Here is a 15,662-nt window from a genome sequence, read left to right as displayed (position 1 = left end):
TTAGTGAATCTACCACCCCGTGGAGGTTGGGCAGGCTCCTGGCTTTGTTGCACCCCCTGGCAGGCAGGCAGGGCCATACAACCCTCCAGTTCCTTGATCGAGGAAACAGACTAGAAAGGGTTTAAGGATTTGCCCTGGAGGGGTGGGGCGGGGCTAGAGACACCCCCACCCACAAACCCCCCACGGTGACTCTGCTTCTTCCAAAACCCGAGAGCCGAAGTTGCTGCATTTAGCTGGGAGTGGGCGGGTGCAGAGTACAGACAAGCCTCCCTGCGCTCTCCCTGCCCCTCCCTGCTCCCGGAGACACAAGAGCCCGAGCTCTCTGCCCGCGGTCTCTTCCCCCAGCCGCCGCCGCCGCCGAGATGCCGTCCTCCGTTCTGGAGCTAATGAACGGCCAGGTGCTCCCCGCCTTCCTGCTCTGCAGCGCGCTGCTGGTCATCAAAATGTACGCGGTGGCCGTTATCACCGGCCAAGTGAGGCTGCGGAAGAAGGTAGGTGCGGCTCTACGGGACCCCCAGTCCCGCGTGCGTGCGCTCACGTCTCCCGCAGCCGCCGGGAAGGCTGGAGTCGGGGACCCTTGGCCAAGAAGTCATCCCGGCCCCCGGAGCGTGCGGGAGCGGGCTGGGAACGACCTGCCCCTCCCAGCCCTGTGGGATGGCTCCTCTGTGGCCCGCACGTCCTTGTCCCGAGGTTGGTTTTGCTTTCATCCGAATTTGCGCGTTCTCCTTGCGCAGGGGCCGTGCTCACCTCGGTAGCGCTCCGAGCACTGGCCTGGTGTTTTAAGAGCGTTTTACCCGCTTGCCGTGTCCCAGGTAAGTTCTCAGCACAGCCAGATTCCCGAGTCCCATGAGCTTGCAGGGGCGCTCAGCCTCCCTCTGACCCGGCGGTTTCCCGCACCGGAGAGCTGATACATGGGTCGGGTGGAAACCGACCCAACAGGAGCCCCGAGAAACCTTTCAGTGGAAATTCCCGACTGGCCCTCGGCGAGGTCGTTCCCAAACCCACCGCAGCCTTCGCACGGCGGATCTCGGGCCAGACTCCCCTGGAGTTCTCCGAGAGGAATTTCCCTCACTGGAATCCCGGAGCCAAAACAACAATAAAGACTGACGCCAAGATCTGAGCCGGTGTGGGGTGAGGCGGGGCTCGAGGAGCCACTGGGCGGGAGGGCTGGTTCCAGCCAGAGCCGGCGGAAACCTTCCGGGCAAGCTCGCCAGCCATCCTGAGCTCCACGAGGGATAGCTGATTATCCACCAGGTATTTCAGAGAGGAGATGGCCCCGGCCCTGCCCTTTGCCCAGCTCAAAGGCAAGTCGAGGCTGGCTCGGATATCGTCCTGAAGGTGGACGGTGGGGGGCCCGTCTCAAGAGGTACAGACAAGGCAGGTCAGCTTCCCAGGTGAAGAAACTTCTGGAGCAGAGAGAGACACACTGGTCATCCTGACCTCTCCCTGCCCAGTACCCACCCCACATCGCGGGGAAAGCCTCATGGAGTCTTTCTCACAGACTGAGTCCTTGGAGTGAGCATTGATCCCCATCATGGTGGGAAGGAGGGGGCCATATTCAACTTCTGATCCACACCAGAAACCTGGGCTCCGGTAGATGATGTTGCCTGAGACGGCAGGGTTTGGATCCAGGTGCCCAGCTCGGGAGCCCACACCCTGCCATGGGGGGATGGTATTCTCCCAGGGCCATGCTGCGCCCAGAGCTTTCCTTTTCATGTGGATTAGAGAAGGAAGAGTCAAACCTATCGGGGTGCCTTTCTGTCAGGTCAGTAGGGCGTGGCAGAAGGAAACCTCCACTCGGGCTGTCCCTGGGTTCTCCCAGCCCTGTGAATTTCCCTCTCATTCCTGCTCCCTGCGTTCAGGCAGCCAGGGAGGAGCTGGGGGAACTACCCCGTGGGGAGGTGACTCGGGGATGCTCTGGCTCCTCCACCCATTAGCCTGGGGACCATGGTCAAGTCTGAGAGCTTGATTTCCTCATTTGTAAACTTTAGGGTCGTCATGTAGTACCAGGAGAGTTCAGTGCCTGGCACTGAGCAAATGCCCCCACTATTGTTAGTCTTCATTACTTATTAACAACTGGAATTAACATGACCGGACACAGGTTTCCTGGTGGGGGAACATCCCAAGGCCGGCCCACCCTGCTCCCCGGCCCCTGCTGGAGGCAGTGCTTCTGCTTCCAACGCCTACACTGACACGGCTCCTGGCCCGGCCAACGTGTATTCATGCTGTCTTCAGGGGTGAGCAGCCACCTACGTGTGGTAGACGATCTCAGTGTGATCTGGAGTTCACAGATGAGGAAGCTGAGACCCAGGGAAGTTCAGATACCTGCAGTTAGTTTCTGTGGGGCTGGGTTTCTCACTGGGGCCTGTCAAGTCTCTCTCACTGCTCTCAGTTCAAAGTCTAAATTCTTAAGATGCCTCTAGGACCCTTACAGCTTGATCTCAGAACTCTGTCCCTTGCTTGTCACTGCTCCAGCCATGCTGGTTTTTTATCCTTCACACATGTTCTTCCGACCCCAGGGCCTTTGCACATGCTGTTCCTGAAGCCTTGCATGCTGTTGCTATAACCCTCCCATTTTCTGGTTAATGGTGCTGCACCCTTCAAGTCTCAGCTTTACTGTCACTGCCTCAGAGAAGCCTTCTCTGATTCCCAGACTTGGCCGGATCTCCCATGAACATTCTCAAAGCCAACCCTGTCTTCTTTTTCCTTACTCTGACTACCTGATCTTTTCTGGTTCATTGGCAAATCCCTCATTACACAGTGAGGTTCCCAAGAGCAGGGATAAGGGAGCCTTTTTCTTACTCTTTTCACCCTGCTATATAAAAAAAAATACCAGAGACTGGGTGGCCTAGCACCAACAAAAATTTATTTCTCACAGTTTTAGAGACTGGGAAGTCCAAGGTCAGGGCATTGGCAGGTTCAGTGTCTGGCGAGGGCCCGCTTTCTGGTTCATAGATGGTGATCTTCCTGCTGTATCCTCACACCGCAAAGAGGTGAGGGAGCTCTCTGGAGTGTCTTTTACGAATGTTGATCTCATTCAAGAGAGCTCCACCCTCATGACCTCATCACCTCCCAAAGGCCCCACCTCCCAACGCCGTCACACTGGGAGTTAGGTTTTAACACAGGAAATTTGCAGGGACACGAGCATTTAGTTTATAGCAGCTCTGTTCATGATGAGTCAGCAGTGCTCAGCACACAGTAGGAGTTCATGGACGCTGCTGAATAGACATGTATGTGACTGCGTCATCACAGACCTAGTCCACTGGGCCGTCCATCTCATGAACAGTAATTCTCAGCTGATGTATTCCAGGCTTTTGCCAACCCCGAGGACGCTCAGAGACACGGAGGCCTCCAGTATTGCCGGAACGACCCAGATGTGGAACGCTGCCTCAGGCAAGTACCCTTGGCCCTTGGCCAGATCACAGCCTGCCCTTTCAAACCCTCTTCTGAACATGGGGCACTTGGAGGATACCCAGGGGCCAAGATCTTTTGCCTTCTGAATCCTCTTAAACAGTTTTCATTTATTCATTGATTTCATTTCTAGTTAAGTATTAGTGAAGAAAAGAAAAGTTAGGAAAAGTATTGTAGTACGTCCTCATGGTTCAGGATGACAGAGTTAGAAACGGTTATTCAGTGGGAATTCATTCAGTCCGTCTGTAACCTCTGACCTGAAGAATCTGCTCTCGAGGGACTGGTGCTGTTACCGGTGTCTTATGCACCTTCTTGGAGAAACTTCTGCATTTACAACACACACGCTGTGCTTTTTCCTCTGTATCCCCAAAGGATCACCCTTTACCCGCTGATTTATACCGTGGGCTTTTTTTTAATGTGACAACAGAAATTGTTTCATATCAGCCTATATAGGGGCCTTGTTCATTACGTCAATGCCACAGTATTTATGCCGTTTCTCTGCGGAATGGATGGTCCGTAGTTGATCCAGCCTCTTCCCCTCTGATGGCATTTAGGCTAAGTCTTTTTCTGTTATGAACCGAGTGCATCAAAACTTCTTTCCTTTGCCTTTGTGTGTACATGTGAACAAACCTGCAGGTCGCAGTCAAATGGTAAGAAATACTGTCTAATAGTGCCTACGTCCACTCCCGCCACTGGTGTGTGAGATGTGTCTCCACGCTCCTGCCAACTCAGTGGATCCATCTTTGGCTGGATCCCTGTCAACGTGACGGGTGAAAATGTATGTCCCTTTTCACTTTTGCGGGGCGTTTCTTCCTTCCTTCCTTTCTTTTTTGGCTGCGCTGGGTCTTTGTTGCTGTGCGTGGGCTTTCTCTAGTTGTGGCTAACCACAGGACCACCAGGGAAGCCCCTTTACTTTGCATTTCCAAGTGAAGTTGAACATCTTTTCGTAGGCTTAGCTTTCCCCAGTCAATCGAAAACAGTTTTTTCTTATAGAGATCAGAACTATTCATTGCAGTTTGGGAATATTGAAAACGTGTAGAGGATAAGGGGGAAAACCACTCACAATTCCAATCACTGCTGACATGTTCTTCTATCTCCTCTTTGCCATCTGTCTAAATATTTTTCATAGCACAACATGTGCATTGTACACCTAATTTGGGGTTCTGCGTTTTTTCAGATAACGTTACTTCATGAACACTTTCCATGTCAGTAAATACTACTCAAAAAGTGATTCTTAAGAAAGAGCTGTGTAGGGAGTTCCCTGGGGGTCTAGTGGTTAGGACTTAGTAGTTTCACTGCTGTGGACTGGGTTCAATTCTTGGTCAGGGAGCGGAGATCCCACCAGCCTCACGGTGTGGCCAAGAAAAGAAAGGGGCTGTGTAAAATTCCATCAGATGTTAATTTCACATAGCTGGTCTCAGTGGGTATTTTGGCAGTTTCCTCTGCTGCTTTACACCAACAGGCTGGAGAACCAGGAGGAGGCCCTCCCCAGGGATGGGGATTGTCAGTGGAGTGGAATGGGGATGGGAAGGATGGGCAGCTTAGACAGGAGGGAGACGGAGACAAATCCTCACATGGTTCTTATCACGTTCGCATGAGTCACAGGCAGCCATGGGTGGGACAAAGCAGTAAAAATAATAGAGATTCTCTTACTGAAAGAAAGTCAGTGGGGTTTTTCCTTACATTTTTCTTGGCCATTGAAAATGACACATGTACTTCCGTTTTTTTTAAGTTACAGAAATGTATAGTATAGAATTGCTATTTCACCCTTTCTAATGTAACTATGGGCTTCCCTGGTGGCTCAGTGGTAAAGAATCCGCCTGCAATGCAGGAGACATGAGTTCAGTCCCTGGGCCGGGAAGATCCCCTGGAGAAGGAAATGGCAACCCACTCCAGTGTTCTTGCCTGGAAAATCCCATGGACTGAGGACCCTGGAGGGGCTACAGTCCAGTTGGGTCACAGAAGAGTTGGATACAACTTAGCAACAACAACAATGTAACTATAGGATACAGTCCTTCATATGAGTTCCATCCATCTGTCCGTCCATCTGTTTGTTCATTCCACATTTAATGAGCACTTCCTTAACGTCGGGGGCCTCCCTGGTAGCTCAGCTGGTAAAGAATCTGCCCACAATTCGGGAGACCTGAGTTCGAGCACTGGGTTGGGAAGACCCTCTGGAGAAGTGAAGGGTTACCCACTCCAGTATTCTGGCCTGGAGAATTCCATGGGCTGTATAGTCCATGGGGTCACAAAGAGTCGGACACAGCTGAGCGACTTTCACTTCACTTCCTAAGTGTTACGTTCTGTGCTAAGCACTAGTTGTACTTTGGTGAACAAAAGCCTGACCCATCATGATAATCCATACGTGACCCCCACGCCACCTGGTTATGGGGGAGGGAGTGATTAGTAGCAGGGACAGCAGGCTGCCAAGGCTGTGTATACCCCAAGCCAGCTCAGAACATCCACCCAGAGGAGTGTTTGTCTTCTCCCAGGGTGTGAGAGCTCTGCGTAGCAAAGCTTACTTGTGGCACAGTAGTTACACAGGTTCCTGAGTGCCTTATTTCTACTGGCTGTAACCATGCCAGGGAGAGACCACACACCTGCCTGGTGCCAAGACATGGCCAACCGCCTTCCCCCCCACCCCCCCACCACACACACAATTTAATTTTTATTTCTGAACAAAAGGACCCATTATCTACAATTGTTGGTTAGTCACTAAGTCATGTCTGACTCTGTCCATTGGATTTCCCAGGCAAGAATACTGGAGTGGGTTGCCATTTCCTTCTCCAGGGTATCTTCCTGGCCCAGGGGACAAACTCGTGTCTCCTGCATTGCAGGTGGATTGTTTACCACTTGAGCCACCAGAGAAGCCCCTGTACGAATACACAAATGGCTGAAATTTAGTTCAGCACTTTCTGAGCACCTCTTATCTAATAATGTTTTCTATAATTCTGTGAGTGTTTATTGGGGACCTTCCATGGACTGGTATTTACTGGGACTTAGTATGCCAGACCCAGGGGCTCCTTACTTCACAAAACATCATGAAACCTCAAGGGTACAGAGAATCACACATACTGCCATCTGCTACCAGAGAACTGGCTGGAACCTGATGGGAGATGCCCTGGAAGCAAACGTGAGTTAAATATTAGACCAAGGCTTTTAGTGCAGCTGGGCCCACCTTCTACACAAACAGGAAAACACCTAGGCCCTGGTTCTTAGAGCACAGATCTGCCTTGTGGAGGAGTGTAGGCTGGAGCCCAGATGTGAACCCCACTCTAGGGGAAGTCGGAAAACAGATTTCAAGGAAAGTTTTGAAACCCAGGCTCATCCTTTTAGTGATTCCCTATTAAGTTTCTCTGGTTTTCCTGGTAGCTGAGCTGGTAAAGAATCTGCCTGCATTGCAGGAGAGTCCAGTTCGTTTCCTGGGTCGAGAAGATCCCCCTGGAGAAGGGATAGGCTACCCACTCCAGTATTCTTGAGTTTCTCTGGTGGCTCAGATAGTAGAGAATCTGCCTGAAATGCAGGAGACCTGGGTTCGATCCCTGGGTCAGGAAGATCCCCTGGAGAAGGGATAGGCTACCCACTCCAGTATTCTTGGGCTTCCTGGGTGGCTCAGACAGTAAAGAACCTGCCTGCAGTTCGGGAGACCTGGGTTGGATCCCTGGGTTGGGATGATCCCCTGGAGGAGGGCATGGCGACCCACTCCAGTATTCACGCCTGGAGAATCCCATGAACAGGGGAGCCACAAAAAGTTGGCTACGACTGAAAGACTAACACTTTCACTTTTCACTGAAGTCTGGCAATGTGTCTTTTGACCAAATTCTGAGTTTGTGTGAATGCAACTGCTGAGGGTGGGTAGGGCAGGGGGCTCTCTAAGTGGTCCCGAGAAAAGAAGACAATAAGCACCTGACCCAAACTTTGGGAGAGTTCTGATTATCTGGGGTGTATAGACGTCATCTGAGTGAACTGGTTTGTCAGGAGATTGGGTCCCGACATCTCTGCATTAGAAGCCGCTTAAGACACCACCCAGCACATTATTTGTGGATGGTGGACAGAGGCCCAGAGACAGAGAGACTCGGGCAAGGCCAAGTGTCTAACGAGCACCCAGCGAGCTGCAGGCTGCAGGCCTCGCACACTTCCTCCCCCTGTGCCGTAAAATGTTTTTTATTAATTTGGCCTGTCCGTCTGAGGGCGGTTGGGAGTCTGGCAAAACCAAGAGGGGAAATTAGCTTTAGCAGTTGTGTCCAGGACAGGGCTGGTGATGGTGACGATGACAAAGAGGGAGACAGCTAAATCAGGGCAAAGCTACTCCTTGCCAGGGGCCCTGCCTGGTGGCTTAGTGGTAGAGAATTCCCCTGCCAATGCAGGAGACACAGGTTGGATCCCTGGATCGGGAAGATCCCCTGAAGAAGGAAATGGCAATCCATTCCAGGATTCTCTCCTGGGAAATCCCATGGACAGAGGAGCCTGGCGGGCTGCAGTCCACGGGGTCACAAAAGAGTTGAACATGACTGAGTGACTGAACAGCAACAAGCTCAGTGCCAGGCAGGGTTCTAAGCACTTACTAGGGACCAACTCAGTCTACTTCGCAGTAACCTTCCAAGGGCGGAACTGGTAGCTGTAGAGGAGGTCTGCCACGGCCATATCGCTCGTGACGGCTAAGCTGCCATTGAGCCCAGGCCGTCAGATATGGGCTCTGCCCTCCTTGCAAGAATGCAGTTTAACTCTATTTTATATCTGCCTTTAAAACTAAGCAGCTTTTACCTTGTATCAACCTGACTCCCAAGAAATCATCTGTGTGGCTAGAGAGCGGGCCTGACTTAAAAGGAGAGAGCTGGCTGGCTGCCAGCTGCCGTCCCTGCCAAGGAGGGGCGGGGCGGGGCGGAGAGGGGGACAGGGCCCTCTCCCCACCCATCACCTGATGCAGTAAAGTGCAGCTCGTGTTGCAATATCTGGTGAGGGGAAGGGGCCGGCCTGATGCTGCAGGAGGTCACGCAAGTCCAAAGCAGGAAACTGCTTTGAGCGATCTTCACCTTAAAAAAAAATGGTTGTTATTGGAATGACACGTTTTTGCCCAAGCATCTGTCTGGTACGTGACTCTCTCCATGTCTCTCTGCTCAGATCCTGGGGTGGGAGGAGGGCGTGAGTTACCTTGCCTCATCCAGCTGATTTCCCCACGTCTCCTCCATCCTTACCACTTCTGGCTTCGCCGGGGTTCCGATGTGGTATTCAGTGTACCAGAGGGAGGAGGATGAGAGACTGGGGACCCCAGGGGTCGAAGGTCAGAGCTGAGGGGCTTTATCAGCTCCCAGGCGCCTCTGCTCCCTTGAAGGTGACCCCCTGAGTCCTCTAGTCTCGAATGCGGGTGCCAAGAGGTGGGGCTGCTCCTCCTTTCCTATGCCTCCTCTCCACCCTGAGTCCCCTGATTTCTTTTTCTCACCTGTGCTTGGGGTTTGGCCAAGGATCCTCTCAACAGCTTTCTGAGAAGTGACTCACTCTTAAAGTGTAAATGCCTCTTTTAAGGAGAAGTGTCTGAATGAATGGGTATCATATGCTAGCTACGCTTTTCCTGAAACTTTCCCAGAAACGTCCAGGATGACAAAAATACCAGCTGGCGCCATCTCATGAGTCACCTGTGGGAGGCAGACCACATTCTGAGACACACAGACTTCACGTGAAATAGGTTCTCCGAGGTGTATGTGGGGAGGTTGTTGTTACACAGCTCTTTCTCCATAGCATGGGATGATTTTAGAGCCACAGTTGCTGCCTCTTCCCAGATAACACAAAGGACTTGTTCAGTTGATGAAGGAACTGGAGTGGCCCCCATCCTCAGTTCCCCCCCGCCCCCCATTTTGTCCCTGAAGCCAAGACCCAGCCAGCTTCTTTCACGTGGGCATCCAGCAGTACTTCCCCCAGCTGGTGAGACCGGCCCTGCTATAGACTTGTGTTCCCTGGGGCTGGGTTCCAAGGTTGGGCTCTGTGAGATAAGAAGGAAGACTCTTGTTTGGTCCAGGATATGGGGACAGAGACTCCAACTGCTGTGTCCCAAGTTTGACCTAAGAAAGATCCAGGCCCTGATGAGTTTATGGGAGCTTTTGTACATCCAGATTGAATTCCAGACCCCTTACTCTCCTTCCTGAGGGCTTTCTCCCCCGCTTATCTTGATCCTGCTTCACTCCCTCTTGTGACCACATTCCAGACACGCATGGAATGCTCACTTACTAGGCCTTGAACACACTCGGCCCATTCCCGCCTCAGGGCCTTTGCACGTGCCCATCCTTCTCCCTGGAGAGTTCGTTCCTGCACAGATGGCCCCTCACCTTTCAGGCTTTACCAGAAATGCCTCTTTCCCTGACCACACCCAGCCTAGTCATGCTGCAGAGACCCCTGTAGCCCTGGGCTGTGGAGTGCTCCTCCTCCCCACCCTGCCCAGTTCCGAGCATCCACATACCATGGCCCTTGGCTGAGACTCTCCTTGCAAGAGTGGGATGGAAGAGCAGGACCACAGCAGGTCCCCACTTAGGGGCAGTTGGGCTGGGCCTGGCTTGCTGGTGCAACCTTGGTGAAACCTTCCAGCTGAAAGGCTTGGAGAAGGGGCTTCGCTTCCAGCAGCATCTCCACGCCTCACACATGTGGCCTTTCCTCAGGGGAGGTCATGGCTCGGGCACTGTGTTCCTGTTTATTTGCGCCTCCAACATGCCATCTCTGGCTTCAGTCTCTTGCTCAGCCTCTAATTTATGGGACTCGACCTCCCTCCTCAGAGGAAGCTGCCCATTAGCAGGAGTCATGGAAAATGTAAACCGACTCTTAGCAGAAGTGGATGAGTTTTCTTTGTTGGTCACTTTTTTTATGGCCGGGTTATACACATCCACCCCCACGCTCACTCCCATCACCGCGCATACACACACACTTGATCATTTTAAAGAAAGAAAGAAGCAGGGTAGCACAGAGGAAACAGCGTCACTACTGCCCAGCGATTGGCTGGCTCTGTGAGTGGAAGTTGTTACTGTTATTCCTGAATCCCTGAGAGGAGGAAGGGTTTGCTTAGATTTAGGGGCAGAAGACAGAGCCAGGCGTGGATGTCAGACATGTGCTCTTTGCCTGTCCTACTGGGGAGGCACCTGCATTCAGAAGGAAACGGCCTCAGAAAAGCCCTGCCTTGGGGAGGTACACAGCATGGGCTGGGGAGTTCCTTGGTAGTCTAGTGGTTAGGATTCAGTACTTTCACCACTGTGTCCTGGGTTCAATTCCTGGTCAAGGAACTGAGATCCCATAAGCCACATGGTACAGCCAAAATTGGGAAAGAAAAAAAAAAAGATCAGGGGCTGGAGGCAGGCCTAGGCCCCGCTCCAGCTCTCACGCAACCCCACTGAGCCCCACTTTTCCCTGCTGGTGTCCACGGCCAGAGGGGAGGACAGGGGTAGACCATGTCAGGTGCTGGGTCCTGGCGGGCCCTGGGGCTTGGTAGGAGAACCCAAGCAGCAGCCCTTCATGGCTCCCAGGCCATTAACAGGGCTTCGCTTCCTGAGCGGCTCGCAGGCACCAGCTTGGAGTCACAGTCCCCGTCTGCCTCTGGGGTACCTCCTTGTCCCTGCCACAGTGGACATCAGTCTGGTATGCCAGAGATGATCCCCAGGGGCGCAGGGCCTTTGGGGGCAGAGGGTCCCAGCATCCAGGACATTCTCAAAGCTGACACCTGGCTGACTGCACCCCTTTGCCTTCTCAGAGCCCACCGGAACGACATGGAGACCATCTACCCCTTCCTGTTCCTGGGCTTTGTGTACTCCTTCCTCGGACCGAACCCCTTCATCGCCCGGATGCACTTCCTGGTCTTCTTCCTGGGCCGCATGATACACACCGTGGCCTACCTGGGGAAACTGCGGGCACCCACCCGCTCCCTGGCCTACACCCTGGCCCAGCTCCCCTGCGCCTCCATGGCCCTGCAGATTGTCTGGGAGGCAGCCCGCCATCTGTGACCAGCCGTGGACACCACCTCGGCCGCCAGACCACTGGCCATGAGCCACCGGGGCTGAACCTGGGGGACCGATGGCCCCTTTGAGATTGTGACAGGCCCCGGGGCCGGGTTTCCTGGCAACTGGCTGAGCACGCGATCTTGGCCCCAGGGGGCCTGTGTGTGTTTGCCCGTGTGTCCCCTGGATTCCTGGGTGAAGCGGCTGGTTTGGAACTGTTTAGAGATGGACTGTCACGATTGATAGAAAATTCTTCCACTGTAAAAACCTCCCTCCCTCCCTCCTCCTCCCCAACGCTGGAAAAAGCGAACAGAGACTCAGTTCACGTTTTGGAACCTAACGACCTTCTGAATCCAGGGATGTAATAAATGAGGAGTTCTCACCTCCACCGCAGAGATTCTGGTTCAGCTGGTCGAGAGGGGAGCCTGGGCATCTGCATTTTTTGAAAGCTCCCTTGGGAGTCCCAGCAATGTTGGGTCTGGGTACCATTGCCAGTTCTCTCTCCAGGAGGGCCCAGGACAGGCAGGGTGTGAATTTCCCTTAGGATGGGAGTTGAGTGGTTGGGGGTAGGGTTGTGTGCCTTCGTGCCCCGCTGACACTTCCCTGTGATCCGCCACATTCCCTGGCTGGATGTTCCTACCCTTGGCGCAGGTGCTGATTGGGAGGGCCCACCAGGAAGGCTGGCCTTCTCTTGCTGAAGCTTTAGTTGCTCCAAAGCACTGTCAGTCAAGAATGATGGGCTTTGAAGGACCAACCGCTAGAAGAAATGTTCCGGCTCCTTCCATATTTGTGAGGTTTGAAAACCACCGACGTGTCCCTGGACTCTTGCTCTAAGACCGTGTGGGTTCAGTCGCTAATGAACTGTCTGACCAGCTCAGCGCCTTGGCTGCTGCTTCCTGGCCATCAACTGCTGTCCAGGCTGGCCAAGGATCTGGCTCCCTGGACACTTTTGTGAGTTTGTGTCTGGGGCAAACACACAAACACGCCCAGACTAGGGCGTTACACCACACAGAATGCAAGCCGACTCCTGGAGACACTCTCTCCACCTCCTGCCACGGGCAAGGAGGAGGGGCACTAGGCCAGCATTTTGGCAGAGGAGAAAACCAAAGCTCAGAGTGGACTCCCTGCAGTGTGGGATCAGCTCTGAACCCAGCTTCGGTCTGGCTCCCAAACCGGCTCTAACCACTGCGCCCTCCAGCCTCACTTTCCACAACCACCCCCACCCCCACCCCCACTCCCAGCTCTGCTCCTTTCTTCTAGGATGTGGGGACGCCCCCTCCCACCACCCTGCAGCCCCTGAACTTCTGCCCCGGAGGACTGACGGGCTTGCCGAGTAGGGCGGCAGGATGGAGGCGGGCCTCCCTGGGGACCCCAGGCCTCCCAAGAATTCTGAGGCCCGCTTCCGGCCGCGCTGGGAGCTGCCAGTGGGTAACGCTGCCCCCTGGTGGTGAGATGAGCCTCTGTTCAGGAAAAGGGAAAAAGTGAAAGTCGCTCAGTGGAGTCCAACTCTTGCGACCCCATGGACCATACAGTCCATGGAATTCTCCAGGCCAGAATACTGGAGTGGGTAGCCTATCCCTTCTCCAGAGGATCTTCCCGACCCAGGAATCGAACCGGGGTCTCCTGCATCGCAGGCGGATTCTTTACCAACTCAGCTATCAGGGAAGCCCCCAAATATTTATATTATTATTATTATCAGCTGCCTGGAGTCTTCATTAAAGTGCATGGGCTTAGTTGTACCACAGCATGTGGGATCTTAGGTCCCCGACCTGGGATCAAACCTGCGTCCCCTGCATTGAAAACATGGAATCTAAATCACTGGACCGTCCCTTCAAGGGCTGCCCCTGTACATCTGGGAAACAGGAAGGCGCAGTCCCATGTGCAGTGCCTGCTGTCTGCTAGGCAGGGGCTGGGCGTGGTGTTCACAACTTTTTTTCCCCACTTGAAGCTTAAACGCATCCCAGGAGGGAGATATTTCTGTTTTTTGATGCGGAAAGGCTCTGGAAGGAACCACGACTTGTCCAGCGTCCCTGAGCCGGGGTAGAACAGAGGCGCGGACCCAGTGTGTGCACTTGTATTTTAATATTTTCCCTTCTGGGGAAAGGGGCTGAGAAGGCAAAGTGCCCAGATGAGACCCGAGGGAGGAGGGCATCCAACACTCATGAGGAGCGCGTGACCCTGGAAATGGGTGAGGGGGCCGCCTCTCGGAGCTGCAGCGGCTGCAGCCCCTCGGCCCTGGCCCCTCGGTCGCTGAGCTGTGACAGTGGGGCTGGGGGACAACGGGACGTCAGGCAGTGACAACTCCAAGCGCTCAGCGTCCTAGTAGGGGTTGGGCAGCGGGGGCCCCAGGAGGGCCTCTAATCCCTGCTGGGGAGGGGCTTCCTGGAGGAGGTGGCAACTCACCTGTGATGGGGGTAAGTCAGGCTGTTTTTTTTTTGTGGGGGGCGGGTTGTCCAATCAGGCTGAGGAGATTTGAGATACAAAGACAGCAGAGCTCAGCTCCCTGAGGTCAGTGCCTGGGAAGTGGAGGGGAGGCGTCGGAGGGAGGGTGGGAGGGAAGGGAGGATGATGGGGCTTGTGGGGGGAGCTGTGGATGAGGGGGGAGCTGGGGAAGGAGGTTAGAGGCCTGAGCAGCAGTGGGGCTCCTTTGAAGCTTTGGAGCCTTGTTGTGGGGTTCCGGGCCAGGCTGGGGACAGGCCGGCGTGGGCTTGGAGGGCTGGGTTTGTGTCCTAAGAGGGTCTCGGAGAAGGCGTGTGGAGAAAGAGGGCAGAGAAGTGAGGTCAATAGCTGGGCAGTGGTCCTTGATCCCCAGCTGGCACAAATGGTGCCCGACTGCCCCTCCAGGAGCTGGGGGAGAGGGGAGCCAGGAGAGAGGCGTGTGCAGCCCAGCGGCATGGAGGGGCCACGCCAGGGTGCTGTCCAGAGGCAGCTGGCAGGAGCCAGGTGATTTTTCCAGAACAGACCCAACCCTGCAGGACTCGGGAAGGGCTGCAGGTGACCTCCGGGCAGCAGCTGCCCCTGTGCCCACACCCAGGCCCACGAAAGCCTGTGTCCGTTTCCTGGGCAGCAGTGGGTGAGACAGGTGAGGCAGGTGGGGATCTGCTGACCAGTGCTCAGCCCCAGGCCATCCTGGGCACCAGCGCCAGTTGCCCTCAGGCCCCAGCCTGAGTTCCTCTGACTTCCCTCTCACCCTCCCGTACTCCGCCTGCACATGAGACTCCCACCTTCCTCCTGGCCCTGGGCAGGGGGCGGGGGGGCTAGTGGAGCAAAGCAGAAGCTGTGTGGAGGGTGGGGCTGTGCGGAGCCTGGGGGCTCTGGAACCACGGCCCAGGGTGCAGGCAAGGACTTTGGGGCACAGTCCGCGCCTGGAGACACAGGGCTGCCCCTGGTTGGGGCTTGATGTCTGAGGGGGCATCCTCTCCTTGGCTCTGAGTCAGGTGAAGGCCCCGAGCAAGGCCAGGATGTCACACAGACCCCAGGATCACAGGGCCCTTGGGCTGCGAGTTGAGGACGTCACCTCAAAATGTTGCCAATATGGTTTAATGCAATAGAAACACCCCCCACCCCCATCCCAGGACACACCCATTCTGAGAAAGCCCACGCCAGGTGATGGCTGGTGGGCCCCACTGGACTCCCCAGTCTTCTAGGAGGCTCCTTAGGGGAACTGCTGGGGCTCCCTCATTTAATGGATTTCGTGGCTCTGGCCTTCAAGAGTACGTGGTATTTGGTACGTGGTACCCTGGTACGAGAGGGACTTGGAGGAACAGGCCAAGATGAGAGGACAAAGGGGCTGGTTTTCAGCCCTGGAGGCAGGAACAGAACCTGGGGTCCCCCTTGGAAGGTGGAGCCCAATCCCCACAGCATTAAGGGCTCCCAGGACGTCTGTGCGTGTCCCAGGAGGCCACTGGCTTCTGGGGCCAGAAGCTTGTGTGTGCCAAGCCCTCTGATGGCTTCTCGCCCCTCAGAGGGGGCTGGCAAGCCCCCGCAGCATCTTCCTTCTTCCTTGTCCACCTCTCCTCTAGAATGCACGCTCTGGGGGAGCAGAAATTTGGATCTGTGTCGTTCCCTGTGCCCCTGTGTCCCCAGTTCTTGTAAGAGCACTTGGCTTCTAGGGCATGTCTATTAATGAATGATGGTGTGTAAAATGAATGTGTGTGTGTGTGTGTGTGTGTGTGTGTGTGTGTGTACACATAGTATAGACATGGGGATTCAGAACTGCCTTTATCCTGGATGGAATTCCACAACAGAAAAATGTGGATTGAGGGTGTTTGGCACAGGAGA

At 54.5% G+C, this 15,662-nt stretch overlaps 1 protein-coding gene across 1 annotated transcript; it reads left to right on the top strand.

The window, feature by feature from the left end:
• PTGES (prostaglandin E synthase) lies at nt 211–11,774 on the top strand. Its single transcript, XM_018055956.1, has 3 exons — nt 211–491; nt 3,311–3,393; nt 11,138–11,774. Exons 1-3 carry the CDS (start codon nt 363–365, stop codon nt 11,385–11,387), a joined length of 462 nt encoding a protein of 153 aa, XP_017911445.1. The 5' UTR covers nt 211–362; the 3' UTR covers nt 11,388–11,774.

This window comes from Capra hircus, chromosome 11, assembly GCF_001704415.2.
Source record: "Capra hircus breed San Clemente chromosome 11, ASM170441v1, whole genome shotgun sequence".
Taxonomy (NCBI): domain Eukaryota; kingdom Metazoa; phylum Chordata; class Mammalia; order Artiodactyla; family Bovidae; genus Capra; species Capra hircus.
This window is presented reverse-complemented; position numbering and strand designations above follow the sequence as displayed.

Bases quoted from the DNA above. Each gene is read 5' to 3' on its own strand.
- PTGES (XM_018055956.1), top strand. From the start codon at position 363: ATGCCGTCCTCCGTTCTGGAGCTAATGAACGGCCAGGTGCTCCCCGCC. The intron at 492-3,310 runs GTAGGTGCGGCT...GATGTATTCCAG, and splicing joins AAGTGAGGCTGCGGAAGAAG to GCTTTTGCCAACCCCGAGGA. The intron at 3,394-11,137 runs GCAAGTACCCTT...TTGCCTTCTCAG, and splicing joins GATGTGGAACGCTGCCTCAG to AGCCCACCGGAACGACATGG.